This window comes from Megalops cyprinoides, chromosome 16, assembly GCF_013368585.1.
Source record: "Megalops cyprinoides isolate fMegCyp1 chromosome 16, fMegCyp1.pri, whole genome shotgun sequence".
Lineage (NCBI taxonomy): Eukaryota > Metazoa > Chordata > Actinopteri > Elopiformes > Megalopidae > Megalops > Megalops cyprinoides.
Window position 1 is genome coordinate 19350436 of NC_050598.1, and position 20239 is coordinate 19370674.

Sequence of the window (20239 nt, forward strand, 5' to 3'; positions counted from 1 at the left end):
CAGGGGTAAGAACTGAAATGTGGACCCACTGTAATGTCCTTACCCATCAGAGCCCACCACTTTATCTTTATGTTCATATATTTATTAATTTATTTATTCAGTAGGACCTCTCCCACTTCCAATGAAATTCATAAATTATGCCTACCTACCTATCTTCCTGCTTGTCTGCCTGGATACCAGTCCCATTTGGCAATGAAAAGAATTGTAGTAGCATATAGAATGTCCAGGACCATAGAGCAAACACTCATGTAAAAGATGTACTGTACCCAGTTTGTCACCCCCTTGTGGCTATGCTTTGAATAAAAGCCTTCTCAGGTTCATTCACAGAAATACACAACACAGTGTGAAGCCAAGAGCAGGTAATGACAGTTTTATCATGTATGTCTTTTTGAAATTGCCTTTGCCACTTTTGCAGCAAGGCTTTGGCTCAAGGGATTTTTGCAGCTGACGATGACAAAGGCTAGACTTTTTTACATTTAGTTGTCTTTAGACAGTTGAATTCAGAGTGCCTTACATACGTTACAATTTTTACATGTAATCCATTTATACAGCTGGAGGTAATGCAGGTTGAGTACTTTTCATGAATCATTTTATCCATGGAAAATATGTTTGTATATTCAATTCCTAATATTACACTTTACCACTGCTGCTGTCCAAGTTAATCATGGGGAAAACGCTCCTTTCTTGATTGAGTAATGTTCATGTTGGTAGAGTTTAAAATTGTCTTTCAAACAAACAATAGCTTATCACATCGTCATAACAGCGAGTAACTTCGTAAAGGTATGTGTAATCTATTCTATATGACTTAAACTAAAACTGATCTCACTTTTTGACGTGACACTATTTTGGTTATTCAAAATGGCATCATCATTAAAAGCACACTTAAAAAAACACCATGAAATAATCTAAAAACAACAGAATGAAATAATCTATAGTGAAGGGAGAATGTGTGCAAATATAAACAGAGTGGAATTCATGTTGTCATTGAGTTCCATTGTGTGAGAATGGAGAAGTGGTGTAACAACAGATTCACTGTTAATCTTTCAACTGTGTTTGCATAACTTCTTTGGCAAATAATTACCACTATCTTTAATTTAGAGGCCTCAATTAGCATGTACAGTAACTGATCAGCTCCTTTCAAAAAACAGCCTTGACACCAGCAGACTGAGGTTAATTGAACTGTTTATTTGTAGTTTGTTTTGTAGCTGAATCATTTAAACAACACCAACAAAAAAAGAAAACAGACAAGAAAAAAAAAACATTTTCATATCCCAATGTCTCCAAAGCAAACCAATTAGTTGTTAAAAATAAAAATGAGGAAAATAAATTGATGTATACTTCTCTCCAAAAATTTAAGCAGTGACTTGCAGAGAAAATCTCATAAAAGTTATTATACACACAAGTGGAACTGCGGCACGGCTTATTATGATATTCACAATTTTTAGGACAGCTAATGTACTCTGCTATACCCTCATTACCAAACACCACCACAGCTTTTCAATGAGAGAGAGAGGGAGAGAGATTCGCCAGAGGGCAGGTGCAGGCAAGGAAGGAATAGTGGAGTTACAAATTAGTCCTCAAAACAACTGTCTAATTCAAAGTGCTGCTAAGTCCAAGCTAAACAGCTGCATATCATCACATTGTATGATTCCTCAGTAGACATTATAGAGCAAGTCAATTAACATAGTTCAGAGAGACTATGGGAGCTATAATTTGCTGTCTATTCATAAAACCATATTAGAAGTTGTATTCATTTTGTATATGTACTTTTTTTCCTTGCAACACATGATAAAAGACAAAATATGAAAATAATATATAATACAAATGACCATTGGAGCCACCTTGGTGTCACACTAGGACAATGCCATACTCTCTTGTTTTTGGCAGCAGACCTGAAGCATATACCTTTACTATAAATCTTCTGCTCTGTGTATGCTTTCCTTATAAAGCTAAATCATGAAACCATTGTTTTATAAAGCAGCTATCAGTCTTGACTTATGGCAGTATTCTAGTGCAACTTAAGTCCTAACAGCAGTTCATTAGTTTGTACAAACATACAACATTGATTCTCATTGCAATAATGGTCACTACCAGCACTGATACTGATACTCTTAATAGAAAATGTAAAAATGAGCACTACAAAAAGTACTAATTTTGCAGCATGGATTACAATATTTAAGCTCCAAAACAAAGGCAAATAAATCATTTGTTTATATATGACAGCAAGTGATGTTACTCTGCTCATTATGTGTACATGTGTATATAGACACACATTCTTGAAAAGAACAATTTAAACCATGGTATTGCTTTTCTGATACAGACCTCTGTTTGAATATTTCTTTATTACATTTAAAGATACAAAAATAGCAGGCCTAACATTATAAAAAGTATTGAAACAAAATGCAGGAAAACATTTTTACTTCAGACATTTGTACTTAAGGCACTGTGTAGGGAGGGAAGGAGAAGTGAAATTGTGTATGTTCAATAAAATATAATTATGTACAAAAAGAAAAAAGTTTTAAAAATACAAAACCGACTCATATCTTATTTACAGTTTAAGGTTGATTTTCAAAACTACATAATTTACTCCAGTGTGATTAGTCAAGACAAGTATTTGGGGGGAGAATTTAAAGGGGATAGACATGTACTCTGTCAGTTATCTGAGAATTTCTATAACAGTGCATTAGTGTGGTACTGGAGATAAAAGTTTTGAAAATCAGCCTGAAGTTTTTTTTTTTCAATTTGAAATATTAGAGGTGGTAGTGGTGGGTCTTGGGTAATCAAGAAGAGGATAATGGTACAGGTGGAAGGAGTATGTCATTTTTGGGGGGTGGGAAGGGTGTCGTGTGAGTGAGGATAGGATAGGACGTTACATTATTTTTTGGGTGACACAGCAATTTCAACACGTGGGAAACGGAAGCCTCCCTTTGCCCCACTATCACTACTCGAGGATGAAGACATCCTGGACTTTTTAGAGGGGAGAGAAACACCCCCACTTCCCTCTACCCTTTCTTCACCCTCTTCTCCAAGTGTCACTTCATATGAACCCTTGGACTTGGAGCCAAACCCACCAAACGTGCCAAACTTAAGCTTTCCCTTCTTGCCTTTCACCTTGACACCCCCTGCATCCACGGAGATGTCCCCACCCTCTGCTTGTAAGTGACCAGAAGGGGAGGAGGGAGAAGCTAGTCCCCCCTCATCACTCAGTGAGGAGGAGCGATGTCGTGATTTCTTGAACAGATCTAGCGAGGCTGACTTGCTCTTGGGTGACACACTGAGTCCAGCACCTCCTTCAATCTTTCCACTGAGCAGTTCTCCAGAACTCACACTCAGGCCTTTGGAGCTTTTCACACCACCTCCGCTGCCAGACAGTTCAAGCTCTGGCCCCTGAAGGCTCAGATCGACCGCACTGCCACCTTTGGTTTTTGACTTGCCAAAGAATTTAGGCATCTTTACTTTTGCTTTTCCACCACCACTTGTTTTTATCTCTGGGCCGTGTATATCAAGGCTCTGGGAGCTGACATAGCCACCACCTGAAGGGCTTTGTATATTGATCTCCCCTCCTTCAGCTTCCACTCCTGACCCAACATCTACCCCCATCTCAGGACCTTCCAACTGGGGTAAGGCAATGCCAAATTTGGGAACCTTTAACTTGGGGAAGGTGACTTTGCCCTCTGGATATTCCATCCCACCAGACATTTCTGTGTCCACTCCTGCCCCTCCCTTGACATTCAGCCCTGTGACCGTGGGCCCTTTCAGACTCATCTCTGGACCGCTTACTTTCACACCCGAGCCTTTCAGGTCTCCTGAAATTCCACCCTTCAAGTCTCCTTCTACAGAGGGCTTGGAGAGTTTTACATCTGCAGAAGTGTCAAGCTCGCCACTGAGTTTTGGTCCTTTAGCATTAATATCGACATCGGCACCCTCCAGTTTGGAGCTCCCAAAACCAAACTTTGGAAACTTGAATTTTGACTTCTTCCCTTTTAGCTCTGGTGTTTCCAAATCAACATCTGGTAATTTGATATCTATACTTGGGCCTTTTACCTCAGCTTTTGGTTTTGTAATTTGGCCTTCTACTGTTGGACCTGACAAGTCGACTTCTGGACCTTCTACTTTGGGACTTTTAAAACCAAATTTAGGCATTTTTATCTGAGGCATTTTTATTCCACCCTCTGGTCCTTCCATGTCCATTTCTGGCCCTTCAATGTCAACTTTTGGCCCTTTGATGTCAATTTCTGTCTTGGGTATAGACACATCAGCTTCTCCCTTCACTTTTGGTCCTTTCAGATTAAAGTCCACATCTGGTAGTGAGATCTTAGGACCAGATATGGATGGCATGCTGAACTTGGGTCCTTTGACTTTCCCATCGGGTCCTTCAATGTCCAGTTCTGGACCTTTAATGTCAACTTTTGGCCCTTTGATATCAATGTCAGCTTTGGGAAGGTTCACATCCACATCCGAGCCTTCAATTTCAGCACCTTTAAAACCTATCTTTGGCATCTTTATTTTGGGCATTTTTATTCCACCTCCAGATCCCTCAAGTTCAAAGTCTGGACCTTCAATGTTTGCACCTGCCTTTGGGGTCTTAATATCAGGTCCTGTAAGCCCTCCAGAGAGGTCCATGTCTCCCTTGATCTTTGGTCCCTTGAGGTTGAAATCAACATCAGGAACAGAGATCTTTGGTGCTTTTATATCCAGGGAGGGCATTTTGAAACCAGGACCTTTGATCTTTCCATCTGGTCCTTCAATGTCTACTTCTGGCCCCTCAATATCTGCACTGGGACCTTTGATGTTCCCTGAAATGTCAACATCACCTTTAATTTTGGGTCCCTTCAAGCTGAGGTCAGGGGCAGTAATCTTGGGAGCTTTAATGTCAAGAGATGGCATCTTGAATGATGGGCCTCTGATCTCTCCTTCAGGACCCTCAATGTCAACACCACGTCCTTCTAAGTCAACAGTGGGCCCTTTTATGTCACCAGAAACATCCATGTCTCCCTTGATCTTGGGTCCTTTAAGGTTTAGGTCAATATCTGGAACAGTTATCTTGGGTGCTTTAATGTTCAGAGATGGCATCTTTAGTCCTGGCCCTTTCAGCTTACCCTCTGCTCCTTCTAGGTCAACACTAGGGGCTTCTATGTCAACTGTTGGACCCTTGATGTCCCCTGAGAGATCCACATCTCCTTTGATTTTTGGTCCTTTCAAACTGAAGTCAGGGACAGATATTTTAGGTGCTTTAATATCCAGAGAAGGCATCTTGAATCCTGGACCCTTTATATTTCCCTCGGGTCCATGGATGTCTACATCAGGACCTTCTATGTCACACTTTGGTCCCTGTAACTCATAAGAGAGGTCTGTTTCTCCCTTGATTTTAGGTCCCTTCAAATTGAAATCAGGGGCAGAAATGTTTGGTGCTTTGATGTTCAGAGAGGGCATCTTGAAACCTGCCTTTCCATCAGGCCCTTCAATGTCCACATCAGGTCCCTCAAGCTTGAGCTTTCCCTTAACATCTGGACCTTCAATGTCTACACCAGACACATCCATACTAGCGTTCACATCAGGAGCATCAACCTGTGGGCCCTTCAGGTCAATGTCAGGGGTTTTGAGTTTGGGCCCTGAGATATTGAACTTGGGCATTTTGATTTTGGGTTTTTTCATTTTAACATCAGGGCCCTCCACATTCACATCTGGTAAGTCAACATCAGAACCTTTTATATCTGCTTTGAGGCTAGCTGATGGCAGATCCACATCAGGAGTCTTTAATGTACCAGAAAGGGAACCATCACCCTTAACCTTTGGAGACTTAATGTCGAACTCCACATCAGGGAAATGTAGCTTCCCAAACAATGGTTTCTTTACTTTGGGTCCTTTCAGGTGAAGTTCAGGTGCATCAACATCCACATCTACATCAGGTGCCTTAACATCAATGCTGGCATCAGGCTTCTTGACCTTCCCTTTCATTTTAGGCATTTTGAACTTGCCTTTCTTCCCTTTGAGATTTATATCAATGTCAGGGCTTTCAAGATTAACATCAGCTTCAGGTAGTTTGACATCTGCTTTTGGGCTCTTGCCACCAAGGTTGAATTTTGGCTTCTTGAATTTTGGCATTTTAATATTTGCATCAGGCCCCTCTATGCTGATGTCAGGGGTTTTTAAGTCAATGTCAGCACTGGGTGCATTCAGATCAACATCTGGTCCTTTCAGGTCAAGCTGTCCAGATGGAAGCTCCACTTCTGGTCCTTCTACTTTGGGAGATTTGATTCCAAATTTCGGCCCTTTAAATTTGGGGAAATTTATCTCTGGCTTTTCAATGTTAAAACTAGGAGTATCAATGTCAATCTTTGGACCTGATATCTTGGGCATCTTTAGTTTGCCATCACCTTTCACATCAAAATCGGGGCCTTCAATGTTGATATCAGGAACATCTATATCTACATCTGGTCCTTTGATGTCGCCCCCTACTTTCGGTCCTTTCAGATTAATGTCAAAATCAGGCATTTTGATGTTAGGGCCTGATATCTTTGGCATTTTAAACTTGGGTCCTTTAACATTTCCCTCAGGTCCTTCAATATTTACATCAGGGCCCTCAACATTCAGTTCTGGTGCATTTATGTCAACTTTTGGTCCTTTCAAGTCACCTTCTATTTTTGGTCCTTTGAGATTGAAGTCTGGCATTTTGATGTTAGGACCAGAGATGGTTGGCATCTTGAACTTTGGACCTTTGATCTTCCCTTCAGGACCCTCAATATCCACATCTGGCACTTCAATCTCACCCTCAATCTTAGGCCCAGAGATGTCAATGTCTGGGCCCTCAATCTTGGCACCTTTCCCTCCAAACTTTGGCATTTTGAACTTGGGCAACTTAAATCCACCTTCTGGGCCTTCAATGTCTACATCAGGACCTTCAATGTCTACTTTTGGTGCTTTGATTTCGCCTTCAATCTTTGGCACAGAGACATCCACATCTCCCTTTAGCTTTGGCCCTTTCAGATTAAGGTCTACATCAGGCATTGAGATGTTTGGACCAGAAATAGATGGCATCTTGAATTTGGGGCCTTTGATCTTCCCCTCTGGTCCCTCAATGTCAATATCAGGTCCTTCAATATCACCTGAAATATCAACATCAGGGCCTTCAACCTTGGGACCTTTGAAGCCAAATTTTGGCATTTTAATCTTTGGCATCTTGAATCCACCTTCTGGTCCTTCAAGCTCAACATCAGGACCTCCAATGTTGACATCAGGTACTTCAATATCTACATCTGGTCCTTTTACATCCCCTTCCGCTTTAGGTCCTTTCAGGCTAATGTCAAAATCAGGCATTTTGATGTTAGGGCCTGATATCTTTGGCATTTTAAACTTGGGTCCTTTAACATTTCCCTCAGGTCCTTCAATGTTTACATCAGGGCCCTCAACATTCAGTTCTGGTGCATTTATGTCAACTTTTGGTCCTTTCAAGTCACCTTCTATTTTTGGTCCTTTGAGATTGAAGTCTGGCATTTTGATGTTAGGACCAGAGATGGTTGGCATCTTGAACTTTGGACCTTTGATCTTCCCTTCAGGACCCTCAATATCCACATCTGGCACTTCAATCTCACCCTCAATCTTAGGCCCAGAGATGTCAATGTCTGGGCCCTCAATCTTGGCACCTTTCCCTCCAAACTTTGGCATTTTGAACTTGGGCAACTTAAATCCACCTTCTGGGCCTTCAATGTCTACATCAGGACCTTCAATGTCTACTTTTGGTGCTTTGATTTCGCCTTCAATCTTTGGCACAGAGACATCCACATCTCCCTTTAGCTTTGGCCCTTTCAGATTAAGGTCTACATCAGGCATTGAGATGTTTGGACCAGAAATAGATGGCATCTTGAATTTGGGGCCTTTGATCTTCCCCTCTGGTCCCTCAATGTCAACATCAGGTCCCTTAATGTCACCTGAAATGTCAAGATCAGGGCCTTCAGCTTTGGGGCCTTTGAAACCAAATTTTGGCATTTTAATTTTGGGCATTTTGATTCCACCTTCAGGCCCATGAATATCCACATCTGGGCCTTCAATGTCTATTTGAGGGCCTTTTATATCACCCTCTGCTTTAGGCCCTTTGAGTTTAACATCAAAATCAGGCATTTTAATGTTTGGACCAGATATTGTTGGCATCTTGAATTTGGGTCCCTTGATCTTGCCTTCGGGTCCTTCAATATCCACTTCAGGGCCTTCAATATCAACCTTTGGTGCACCAACATCGATATCAGCTTTAGGTAGGTTAATGTCAACATCAGGACCTTCAATCTTTGGCCCTTTGAGACCAAACTTGGGCATTTTGAACTTAGGCATTTTCAGTCCACCTTCAGGACCTTCAATTTCAACATCTGGGCCCTCAACATCAATCTTTGGGGATTTGATTTCACCTTCAACCTTCGGAACAGACACATCCACATCTCCCTTCAACTTTGGTCCTTTCAGATTGAAGTCCACATCAGGCATTGAGATCTTTGGACCAGATAGAGATGGCATCTTGAATTTGGGTCCTTTGATTTTACCATCTGGTCCTTCAACATCTATTTCCGGACCTTCTACATCAACCTTTGGCCCTTTGATATCAAGATCACCTTTAGGTAAGTTAATGTCAACATCAGGGCCCTCCACTTTTGGCCCTTTGAGACCAAACTTGGGCATTTTGAACTTTGGCATTTTCAGTCCACCTTCAGGACCTTCAATTTCAACATCTGGGCCCTCAACATCAACTGCTGGTGCTTTGATTTCACCTTCGACCCTTGGAACAGACACATCCACATCTCCCTTCAACTTCGGTCCTTTCAGATTGAAGTCCACATCTGGCATTGAGATCTTTGGCCCAGATATAGATGGCATCTTGAATTTGGGTCCTTTGATTTTACCATCAGGTCCTTCAACATCAATTTCCGGGCCCTTAACATCAACCCTTGGCCCTTTAACATTGACATCAGCTTTGGGGAGGTTCACATCAATGTCAGGGCCCTCAACTTTAGGCCCTTTGAATCCAAATGATGGCATTTTGATTTTAGGCATCTTGAATCCACCTTCAGGACCTTCAATGTCAACATCTGGACCTTCAACATCAATCTTTGGGGATTTGATTTCACCTTCAATCTTTGGCACTGACACATCAACATCTCCTTTCAGTTTCGGGCCCTTCAAATTGAAGTCTACATCAGGCATTGAGATCTTTGGACCAGATATGGATGGCATCTTGAATTTGGGTCCTTTGATCTTGCCATCAGGTCCTTCAATGTCTACTTCAGGACTGGCAATGTCAACCTCTGGCCCTTTGATATCAATATCAGCTTTAGGTAGGTTGATGTCAACATCAGGGCCCTCCACTTTTGGCCCTTTGAGACCAAACTTGGGCATTTTGAACTTCGGCATTTTGAAGCCACCTTCCAGACCTTCAATGTCAACATCTGGACCTTCAACATCAATCTTTGGGGATTTGATTTCACCTTCAATCTTTGGAACTGACACATCCACATCTCCTTTCAGTTTTGGCCCTTTCAAATTAAAGTCCACATCAGGCATTGAGATCTTTGGACCAGATATAGATGGCATCTTGAATTTGGGTCCTTTGATCTTTCCTTCAGGTCCTTCAATATCAATTTCTGGACCTTCGACATCAACTTTTGGCCCTTTCACATTCACATCAGCTTTGGGGAGGTTCACATCAACATCAGGACCCTCAACTTTAGGCCCTTTGAATCCAAATGATGGCATTTTCATTTTAGGCATCTTGAATCCACCTTCAGGACCTTCAATGTCAACATCTGGGCCTTCAACATCAATCTTTGGGGATTTGATTTCACCTTCAATCTTTGGCACTGACACATCCACATCTCCTTTCAGTTTCGGGCCCTTCAAATTGAAGTCTAAATCAGGCATTGAGATCTTTGGACCAGATATGGATGGCATCTTGAATTTGGGTCCTTTGATCTTGCCATCAGGTCCTTCAATGTCTACTTCAGGACTGGCAATGTCAACCTCTGGCCCTTTGATATCAATATCAGCTTTAGGTAGGTTGATGTCAACATCAGGGCCCTCCACTTTTGGCCCTTTGAGACCAAACTTGGGCATTTTGAACTTTGGCATTTTGAAGCCACCTTCCAGACCTTCAATGTCAACATCTGGACCTTCAACATCAATCTTTGGGGATTTGATTTCACCTTCAATCTTTGGAACTGACACATCCACATCTCCTTTCAGCTTTGGCCCTTTCAGGTTGAAATCAACATCTGGCATTGAGATCTTGGGACCAGATATGGATGGCATCTTAAATTTGGGTCCTTTGATTTTGCCATCAGGTCCTTCAATATCAATTTCTGGAACTTCGACATCAACTTTTGGCCCTTTCACATTGACATCAGCTTTGGGGAGGTTCACATCAACATCAGGACCCTCAACTTTAGGCCCTTTGAACCCAAATGATGGCATTTTCATTTTGGGCATCTTGAATCCACCTTCAGGACCTTCAATGTCAACATCTGGGCCTTCAATGTCTACTTTAGGGGCTTTGATTTCACCTTCAATCTTTGGCACTGACATATCCACATCTCCCTTCAGTTTTGGGGCCTTCAAATTGAAGTCTACATCAGGCATTGAGATCTTTGGACCAGATATGGATGGCATCTTGAATTTGGGTCCTTTGATCTTGCCATCAGGTCCTTCAATGTCTACTTCAGGACTGGCAATGTCAACCTCCGGCCCTTTGATATCAATATTGGCTTTGGGTAGGTTGATGTCAACATCAGGGCCCTCCACCTTTGGCCCTTTGAGACCAAACTTGGGCATTCTGAACTTCGGCATTTTGAAGCCACCTTCCGGGCCTTCAATGTCAACATCTGGACCTTCAACATCAATCTTTGGGGATTTGATTTCTCCTTCAATCTTTGGAACTGACACATCCACATCACCTTTCAGTTTTGGCCCTTTCAAATTGAAGTCCACATCAGGCATTGAGATCTTTGGACCAGATATGGATGGCATCTTGAATTTGGGTCCTTTGATTTTGCCTTCAGGTCCTTCAACATCAAGTTCTGGACCCTCAATGTCAACTTTTGGCCCTTTAACATCAATGTCACCTTTGGGAAGGTTAATATCAACATCAGGACCCTCAATCTTTGGACCTTTGAATCCAAATGATGGCATTTTGATTTTTGGCATCTTTAGTCCACCCTCAGGACCTTCAATGTTAACATCTGGCCCTTCAATGTCAACTTTGGGTGCTTCAATGTCACCTTCAATCTTTGGCACTGACACATCAACATCTCCTTTCAGTTTTGGCCCCTTCAGGTTAAAATCAACATCAGGCATTGAGATCTTGGGAGCAGAAATGGATGGCATCTTGAATTTAGGCCCTTTAATTTTGCCATCCCCACCTTCGATATCAAGATCAGCCCCTTCAATATCAACCTTTGGTCCTTTGATATCAATTTCAGTTTTTGGTACTGAAACATCCAGATCTCCTTTCACCTTTGGCCCCTTTAGATTGAAGTCCACATCAGGAAGTGATATCTTTGGCCCTGAAACATGAGGCATTTTGAGTTTGGGACCCTTTATCTTCCCTTCAGGTGCCTCGATGTCAACTTCAGGACCTTCAATATTAACTTTAGGGGTTTTTATGTCAATGTCAGCTTTTGGTAGATTCACATCAACATCAGGGCTCTCCACTTTGGGACCTTTAAACCCAAACTTGGGCATTTTAAATTTTGGCATTTTGAATCCTCCCTCAGTGCCTTTCACATCAACATCAGGCCCATGGACGTCAACCTTTGGCCCTTTGATATCACCCTCGATCTTTGGCACTGACACATCTACATCTCCTTTCACCCTTGGTCCTTTCAGATTGAGGTCCACATCAGGCATAGAGATCTTCGGACCAGATATGGATGGCATCTTGAATTTGGGTCCCTTGACCTTCCCTTCAGGTCCTTCAATATCCAGCTCAGGACTCTGAATGTCAACCTTTGGCCCTTTGACTTCAATATCAGTTTTGGGGAGATTAACATCAACATCAGGACCTTCAACTTTAGGCCCTTTAAATCCAAACTTAGGCATTTTAAATTTGGGCATCTTGAATCCACCTTCTGGACCTTCAATATCAACATCTGGTCCTTCAACATCCACTGTAGGGCCTTTAACATCAACCTTAGGAACACCGATTTCACCTTCAATTTTTGGAACTGTGACATCACCTTTAATTTTTGGTCCTTTCAGATTAAAGTCCACATCTGGCATTGATATCTTTGGCCCAGATATGTGGGGCATTTTGAATTTAGGACTTTTGATCTTTCCTTCAGGTCCCTGGATATCAATGTCAGGTGCCTCAATTTCTGCCTGGGGAGTTTTTATATCAATGTCAGCTTTTGGTAAATTCACATCAACATCAGGCCCTTCTACTTTAGGACCTTTAAATCCAAATTTGGGCATCTTCATCTTGGGCATTTTAAAACCACCTTCAATTCCTTCAACATCAACCTCTGGACCTTCAATGTCTACTTTTGGGACTTTCACATCTCCTTCAACCTTTCCTACTGAAATGTCACCCTTCAGTTTTGGCCCTTTAAGATTAAAATCCACATCAGGCATGGAGATCTTAGGCCCAGATATGGATGGCATTTTGAATTTGGGACTCTTTACTTTTCCATCAGGCCCTTCAATTTCTAGTTGTGGCCCTTCAATATCAACTTGTGGTGCTTTGACATCAATATCTGCTTTGGGCAGGTTAATGTCAACATCAGGGCCCTCAACTTTTGGCCCTTTGAATCCAAATGATGGCATTTTCATTTTGGGCATCTTGAAGCCACCTTCTGGACCTTCAATGTCAACATCTGGACCCTCAATGTCTACTTTTGGGGATTTGATTTCTCCTTCAATCTTTGGCACTGACACATCCACATCTCCTTTCAGCTTGGGACCTTTCAAATTGAAGTCTACATCAGGCATTGAGATCTTTGGACCAGATATAGATGGCATCTTGAATTTGGGTCCCTTTATTTTGCCTTCAGGACCTTCAATATCAATTTCAGGGCTTTTAACATCAACTTTTGGCCCTTTGACATCAATGTCTGCTTTGGGGAGTTTCACGTCAACATCAGGACCCTCCATTTTGGGACCTTTGAAGCCAAATGATGGCATTTTCATCTTTGGCATCTTGAATCCACCTTCTGGGCCTTCAATATCAATATCTGCACCCTCAATGTCCACTTTTGGAGCTTTGATTTCACCTTCAACCTTTGGAACAGAAACATCCACATCACCCTTCAGTTTTGGCCCTTTCAGGTTGAAGTCAACATCTGGCATTGAGATCTTTGGACCAGATATGGATGGCATCTTAAATTTGGGTCCCTTAACTTTGCCTTCAGGAACCTCTAGATCAAGTTCTGGTCCTTCAATATCTACCTCTGGACCTTTGATATTCACATCTGCTTTTGGGCGATTGATATCAACATCAGGACCCTCAATCTTTGGCCCTTTGAGTCCAAATTTGGGCATTTTAAACTTGGGCATTTTGAATCCGCCTTCAGGACCTTCCATTTCAACATCTGGGGCTTCAATGTCAACTTTTGGAGTTTTGATTTCACCTTCAATCTTTGGCACATGCACATCTCCTTTTATCTTTGGTCCTTTCAGATTGAAGTCCACATCTGGCATTGAGATTTTTGGACCAGATATAGAGGGCATCTTGAATTTTGGTCCTTTAATCTTGCCATCAGGTCCTTCAATATCCACTTCAGGACCTTCAACATCAACCTTTGGTGCTTTGACATCGATATCAGCTTTAGGTAGGTCAACATCGGGACCCTCAATCTTTGGACCTTTAACACCAAACTTGGGCATTTTGAACTTCGGCATTTTGAATCCACCTTCAGGACCTTCAATTTCAACATCTGGACCCTCAATGTCTACTGCTGGTGCTTTGATTTCACCTTCAACCTTTGGCACAGACACATCAACATCTCCCTTCAGCTTCGGCCCCTTCAGGTTGAAATCAACATCAGGCATTGAGATCTTGGGACCTGATATAGATGGCATCTTGAATTTTGGACCCTTGATCTTGCCATCAGGTCCTTCAATATCAATTTCTGGACCTTCAATGTCTGCTTTAGGGGCTTTGATTTCACCTTCTATCTTTGGAACTGACACATCCACATCTCCTTTCAGTTTCGGCCCTTTAAGATTGAAGTCCACATCTGGCATTGAAATCTTTGGACCAGATATGGATGGCATCTTGAATTTGGGTCCCTTGATCTTACCATCAGGTCCTTCAATATCAATTTCTGGACCTTCGACATCAACTTTTGGCCCTTTCACATTAACATCAGCTTTGGGGAGGTTCACATCAACATCAGGACCCTCAACTTTAGGCCCTTTGAATCCAAATGATGGCATTTTCATTTTAGGCATCTTGAATCCACCTTCAGGACCTTCAATGTCAACATCTGGGCCTTCAATGTCTACTTTAGGGGCTTTGACTTCGCCTTCAATCTTTGGCACTGACACATCCACATCTCCCTTCAGTTTCGGGCCCTTCAAATTGAAGTCTAAATCAGGCATTGAGATCTTTGGACCAGATATGGATGGCATCTTGAATTTGGGTCCTTTGATCTTGCCATCAGGTCCTTCGATATCCAATTCAGGACTGGCAATGTCAACCTCTGGCCCTTTGATATCAATATCAGCTTTGGGTAGGTTAATGTCAACATCAGGGCCCTCCACTTTTGGCCCTTTAATACCAAACTTGGGAACTTTTAACTTTGGCATTTTGAAGCCACCTTCTGGGCCTTCAATTTCAACGTCTGGACCCTCAACATCTATGGCTGGTGCTTTGATTTCACCTTCAATCTTTGGAACAGACACACCCACATCTCCTTTCAGCTTTGGTCCTTTCAGATTGAAGTCCACATCAGGCATTGAGATCTTGGGACCAGATATGGATGGCATCTTGAATTTTGGTCCTTTGATCTTGCCATCAGGTCCTTCAACATCTATTTCTGGGCCTTCGATATCAACTTTTGGACCTTTCACATCAAGATCACCTTTGGGTAGGTTGATGTCAACATCAGGGCCCTCCACTTTTGGCCCTTTGAGACCAAACTTTGGCATTTTGAACTTCGGCATTTTGAAGCCACCTTCCAGGCCTTCAATGTCAACATCTGGACCCTCAACATCAACTGCTGGTGCTTTGATTTCACCTTCAATCTTTGGCACTGACGCATCAATGTCACCTTTCAGCTTCGGCCCCTTCAGGTTGAAATCAACATCTGGCATTGAGATCTTGGGGCCAGATATGGATGGCATCTTGAATTTTTGTCCTTTAATCTTGCCATCAGGTCCTTCAACATCTATTTCTGGGCCTTCGATATCAACTTTTGGCCCTTTCACATCAAGATCACCTTTGGGTAGGTTGATGTCAACATCAGGGCCCTCCACTTTTGGCCCTTTGAGACCAAACTTTGGCATTTTGAACTTCGGCATTTTGAAGCCACCTTCCGGGCCTTCAATTTCAACATCTGGACCCTCAACATCTACTGCTGGTGCTTTGATTTCACCTTCAATCTTTGGCACTGACACATCAACATCACCTTTCAGCTTCGGCCCCTTCAGGTTGAAATCAACGTCTGGCATTGAGATCTTGGGACCAGATATGGATGGCATCTTGAATTTTGGTCCCTTCACTTTACCTTCGGGTCCTTCAATATCAATTTCTGGACCTTCAACATCAACTTTGGGCCCTTCAAGATCAATGTCTGCTTTGGGTAGGTTGATATCAACGTCAGGACCCTCAACTTTTGGACCTTTGAATCCAAATGATGGCATTTTGAACTTCGGCATTTTGAGTCCACCTTCTGGACCTTCAATATCGACATCTGGACCTTCAATGTCTACTTTTGGACCTTTGGTTTCACCTTCAATCTTTGGTACTGACACATCCACATCACCTTTTAGCTTGGGTCCTTTCAGATTGAGGTTCACATCAGGCATTGAGATCTTTGGACCAGAGATGGATGGCATCTTGAATTTGGGTCCCTTGATTTTGCCTTCAGGGCCTTCAACATCAAGATCTGGGCCTTCAATTTCAACTTTTGGCCCTTTGATATCAACATCAGGCTTTGAATGGCTCACATCAATATCAGGACCCCCCACTTTTGGACCTTTCACTCCAAATGATGGCATTTTAAATTTTGGCATCTTAAATCCTCCTTCTGGGCCCTCAATGTCAATGTCTGTGCCTTCAATGCCAATTTTTGGTGCTTTGATTTCACCTTCAATCTTTGGCACAGACACATCCACATCTCCCTTCAGCTTTGGCCCTTTCAGATTCACATCCACATCAGGCATTGAGATCTTTGGACCAGATACAGATGGCATCTTGAATTTGGGTCCTTTGATTTTGCCTTCAGGCCCTTCAACATCAAGCTCTGGACCCTCAATGTCAACTTTTGGTGCTTTGATATCAACATCAGGCTTAGAAAGGCTCACATCAACATCAGGACCCTCCATTTTGGGACCTTTGAATCCAAATGATGGCATTTTCATTTTGGGCATCTTGAATCCACCATCAGGACCTTCAACATCAACATTTGGACCTTTAATGTCTATTTTCGGTGCTTTGATTTCACCTTCAATCTTTGGCACTGACACATCCACATCTCCCTTCAGCTTTGGCCCTTTCAGATTCACATCCACATCAGGCATTGAGATCTTTGGACCAGATACAGGTGGCATCTTGAATTTGGGTCCTTTGATTTTGCCTTCAGGTCCTTCAACATCAAGTTCTGGACCTTCGATGTCAACTTTTGGTGCTTTGATATCAATATCAGGCTTAGAAAGACTCACATCAACATCAAGACCCTCCATTTTGGGACCTTTGAATCCAAATGATGGCATTTTCATTTTGGGCATCTTGAATCCACCATCAGGACCTTCAACATCAACATTTGGACCTTTAATGTCTATTTTCGGTGCTTTGATTTCACCTTCAATCTTTGGCACTGACACATCCACATCTCCCTTCAGCTTTGGCCCTTTCAGATTCACATCCACATCAGGCATTGAGATCTTTGGACCAGATACAGGTGGCATCTTGAATTTGGGTCCTTTGATTTTGCCTTCAGGCCCTTCAACATCAAGTTCTGGACCTTCAATGTCAACTTTCGGTGCTTTTATACCAAAATCAGGTTTTGAAAGACTCACATCAACATCAGTGCCCTCCATTTTGGGACCTTTGAATCCAAATGATGGCATTTTAAATTTTGGCATCTTGAATCCACCTTCTGGACCTTCAACATCAACATTTGGACCTTCAATGTCTACTTTCGGTGCTTTGATATCAATGTCAGGCTTTGAAAGGCTCACATCAACATCTCCTTTCAACTTTGGCCCTTTCAGATTCACATCCACATCAGGCATTGAGATCGTTGGACCAGATATAGACGGCATCTTGAATTTGGGTCCTTTGATCTTACCATCAGGTCCTTCAACATCAAGTTCTGGACCTTCAATGTCAACTTTTGGTGCTTTTATATCAATATCAGGTTTTGATAGACTCACATCAACATTAGTGCCCTCCATTTTGGGACCTTTGAACCCAAATGATGGTATTTTCATTTTTGGCATCTTGAATCCACCATCAGGACCTTCAACATCAACATCTGGGCCTTCAATGTCTACTTTAGGGGCTTTGATTTCACCTTCAATCTTTGGAATAGACACATCCACATCTCCTTTCAGCTTGGGCCCTTTCAGATTCACGTCCACATCAGGCATTGAGATCTTTGGACCAGATACAGATGCCATCTTGAATTTGGGTCCTTTGATTTTGCCTTCAGGCCCCTCAACATCAAGTTCTCGACTTTCAATGTCGACTTTCGGTGCTTTGATGTCAATATCAGGCTTTGAAAGATGTACATCAACATCAGGACGCTCCACTTTGGGACCTTTGATTCCAAATGATGGCATTTTGAATTTAGGTAACTTAAATCCACCTGTGGTACTGTCAATTTCAACATCTGGGCCTTCAATGTCTACTTTTGGTGCTTTGATTTCACCTTCAATCTTTGATCCAGACAAATCCACATCTCCTTTCAGCTTTGGCCCTTTCAGATTAATGTCAACATCAGGCATTGAGATCTTTGGGCCAGAGATGGAAGGTCCCTTGAATTCTGGTCCTTTGACTGATCCATCAAGTCCTGGACCTCCAATATCAATTTTTGGCCCTTTCACATTAATGCCAGATTTCTGGAGATTGACATCAACATCAGTGCCCTCCACTTTGGGCCCTTTGATTCCAACTGATGGCATTTTGATTTTTGCTCCTTTGACTCCCTTTCCGTCAATATTAATCTCTGGTTGCTCAATGTCAACTTTTGGCCCCTTGATTTCAATGTCAGTTTTGGAAAGATTGATGTCAACATCAGGGCCTTCGGCTTTTGATCCTTTGATTCCAATTGAGGGCATTTTAATTTTTGGCATTTTGATTCCACCATCAATGCCAATATCTGTACCTTCAATCTCCACATTTGGTGCTTTGACATCGGTTTCTGCCTTCACTTTTGGACCTTTGATGTCAACATCTGGACCCCCCACCTTGACACCTTTTAGTCCAAATGAGGGCAATTTGATGTCTAGTTTTGGTTCCTTAATGTCACTTTCAATTTGTATGTCCTGTTTTCCAACGTCAGGCCTTGTAATGTCCCCTTTCAATTTTGGTGACTTGATGTCAACCTTTGGACCTTTAACAATAACATCAGAACCTTCCACCTTCGTACCCTTGAGCCCAAATGATGGCATTTTCACGTCACCTTTCAGTCCTTTAATGTCAATGCCTGGAGCATCAATAGCCACATCCGGAGTGACAATATCTACTTTTGGGACAGTGATGTCTCCTATTTCTGGCCTCCTGATTTTGATGCCAGTTGTCTCTACTTGAGGACCTTTGACGTCATAAGTAGGTATTTTGACTTCACCTTTTGTTCCTTTGATATCAACATCAGGTGTTTTGATGCTGATGTCAACATTTGCTGATTTGACTTTCTCTCCTGCTTTGGGCGTGGAACCAGATATGGAGAAATCTGGTGTGCCAATCTTTAGTCCTTTCACCGATTCATCTGTGCGTCCTTTTACTGTGGGTGCTTTAATGTCAATTTTTGGCACAGAAATGTCAGCCTTTGTTTCCCCAGCCACTTCTGCCCCTTTGGAAAGACTCGCAATGTCCACATTGGGGGACTTAATTTCTGTTGATACCACAGTAGTGGAAATACCTCCTTTAAAGCTGGGTCCTTTCAATTTAATGTCCACATCAGACATCTTGGGTGAGGAAATGGCTCCCTTAGGCCCAGAAATACTGAAACCCTCAGATGAACTTCCCTTGAGGTCAGCATGCTCAATTGAGACTTTTGGTGCCTTTACATCAGCAGCAGCCTCTTTCAAATCCACACCTGCACCTTTACTACCGATCTTGACCCCTGTAGTACTGATGCTTATGCCAGATACTTTGCTGCTGCCTTTACTGCCAAATGTTTGGTCAGGTAAGTCCATGTTGCCTTCTGACTTTGATGTTTCTACACTCTCTTTCCCTCCAATTCCTATCTTTCCTCTGAAGCCTCCAATGGCTGCACCCTCACTGACATCAATGGATGGAAGATCTCTTCCTGCCACCTTGATACCTGGCACCTGAATACTGCCATCTTCATGATGAGTCCCTCCAGACAGGCTGAACTCACCCTGTGCTTTGCCCCTTGTCATGCCAAATCCAGGGACTTTGAATTTTATTTCTCTGCCATCCCCTTCTACCTCCCTGGTAACAGTGGTAGTCTTCACGCTCCAGTGCTTTTCAGAGGAGCCAGTGACCCGCGGCCCAGTTAAAGTGATGTCAGCCTCTTCTGTACCTCCTCTGCTTCCCAAGATGACATGTGGCCCCCTGATCTGTGTCGAGCTAGCACCAATCTCCCCTGACAGCTCATGACGTGGGACCTTAATCTTGAACTCTGGGCTGGAGAGATCAATCTGTTGCTGGCTGGACTCCCCTGGCACATCCACAGTGTAGGTGGTTATACGGCGAGTGATGGTGGTGATGGTGCTGCCATCGCTGCTGGTGCTGCTGTGGCGCTCTGTGCGAACATCCACTCCCTCTGCCAGGTCCTCTGACTTCAGCCTTGGCTTGATCTTCTTGGTATAGATTCTTTTGTAGTCTTCATCATCTCCACTCTGTAAGAAAGAC

The 20239-nt window shown here is 42.7% G+C and overlaps 1 protein-coding gene across 2 annotated transcripts in view; it reads right to left on the reverse strand.

Moving 5' to 3' along the window:
• Positions 1-1262: 1262 nt before the first annotated feature.
• ahnak (AHNAK nucleoprotein) overlaps positions 1263-20239 on the reverse strand; it is a 47400-nt gene continuing 28423 nt past the window's right edge. The window contains exons 6-7 of one of the 2 annotated variants that reach the window (XM_036547799.1): positions 15340-20226; positions 1263-14625 (exon numbers count right to left, since the gene is read on the reverse strand). In XM_036547799.1, the coding sequence (XP_036403692.1) occupies positions 2875-14625; positions 15340-20226 (16638 nt within the window). In that variant the 3' untranslated portion in view covers positions 1263-2874. Of the gene's footprint in view, positions 20227-20239 lie in introns of both variants that reach the window. The other variant, XM_036547798.1, reaches the window with a different exon arrangement.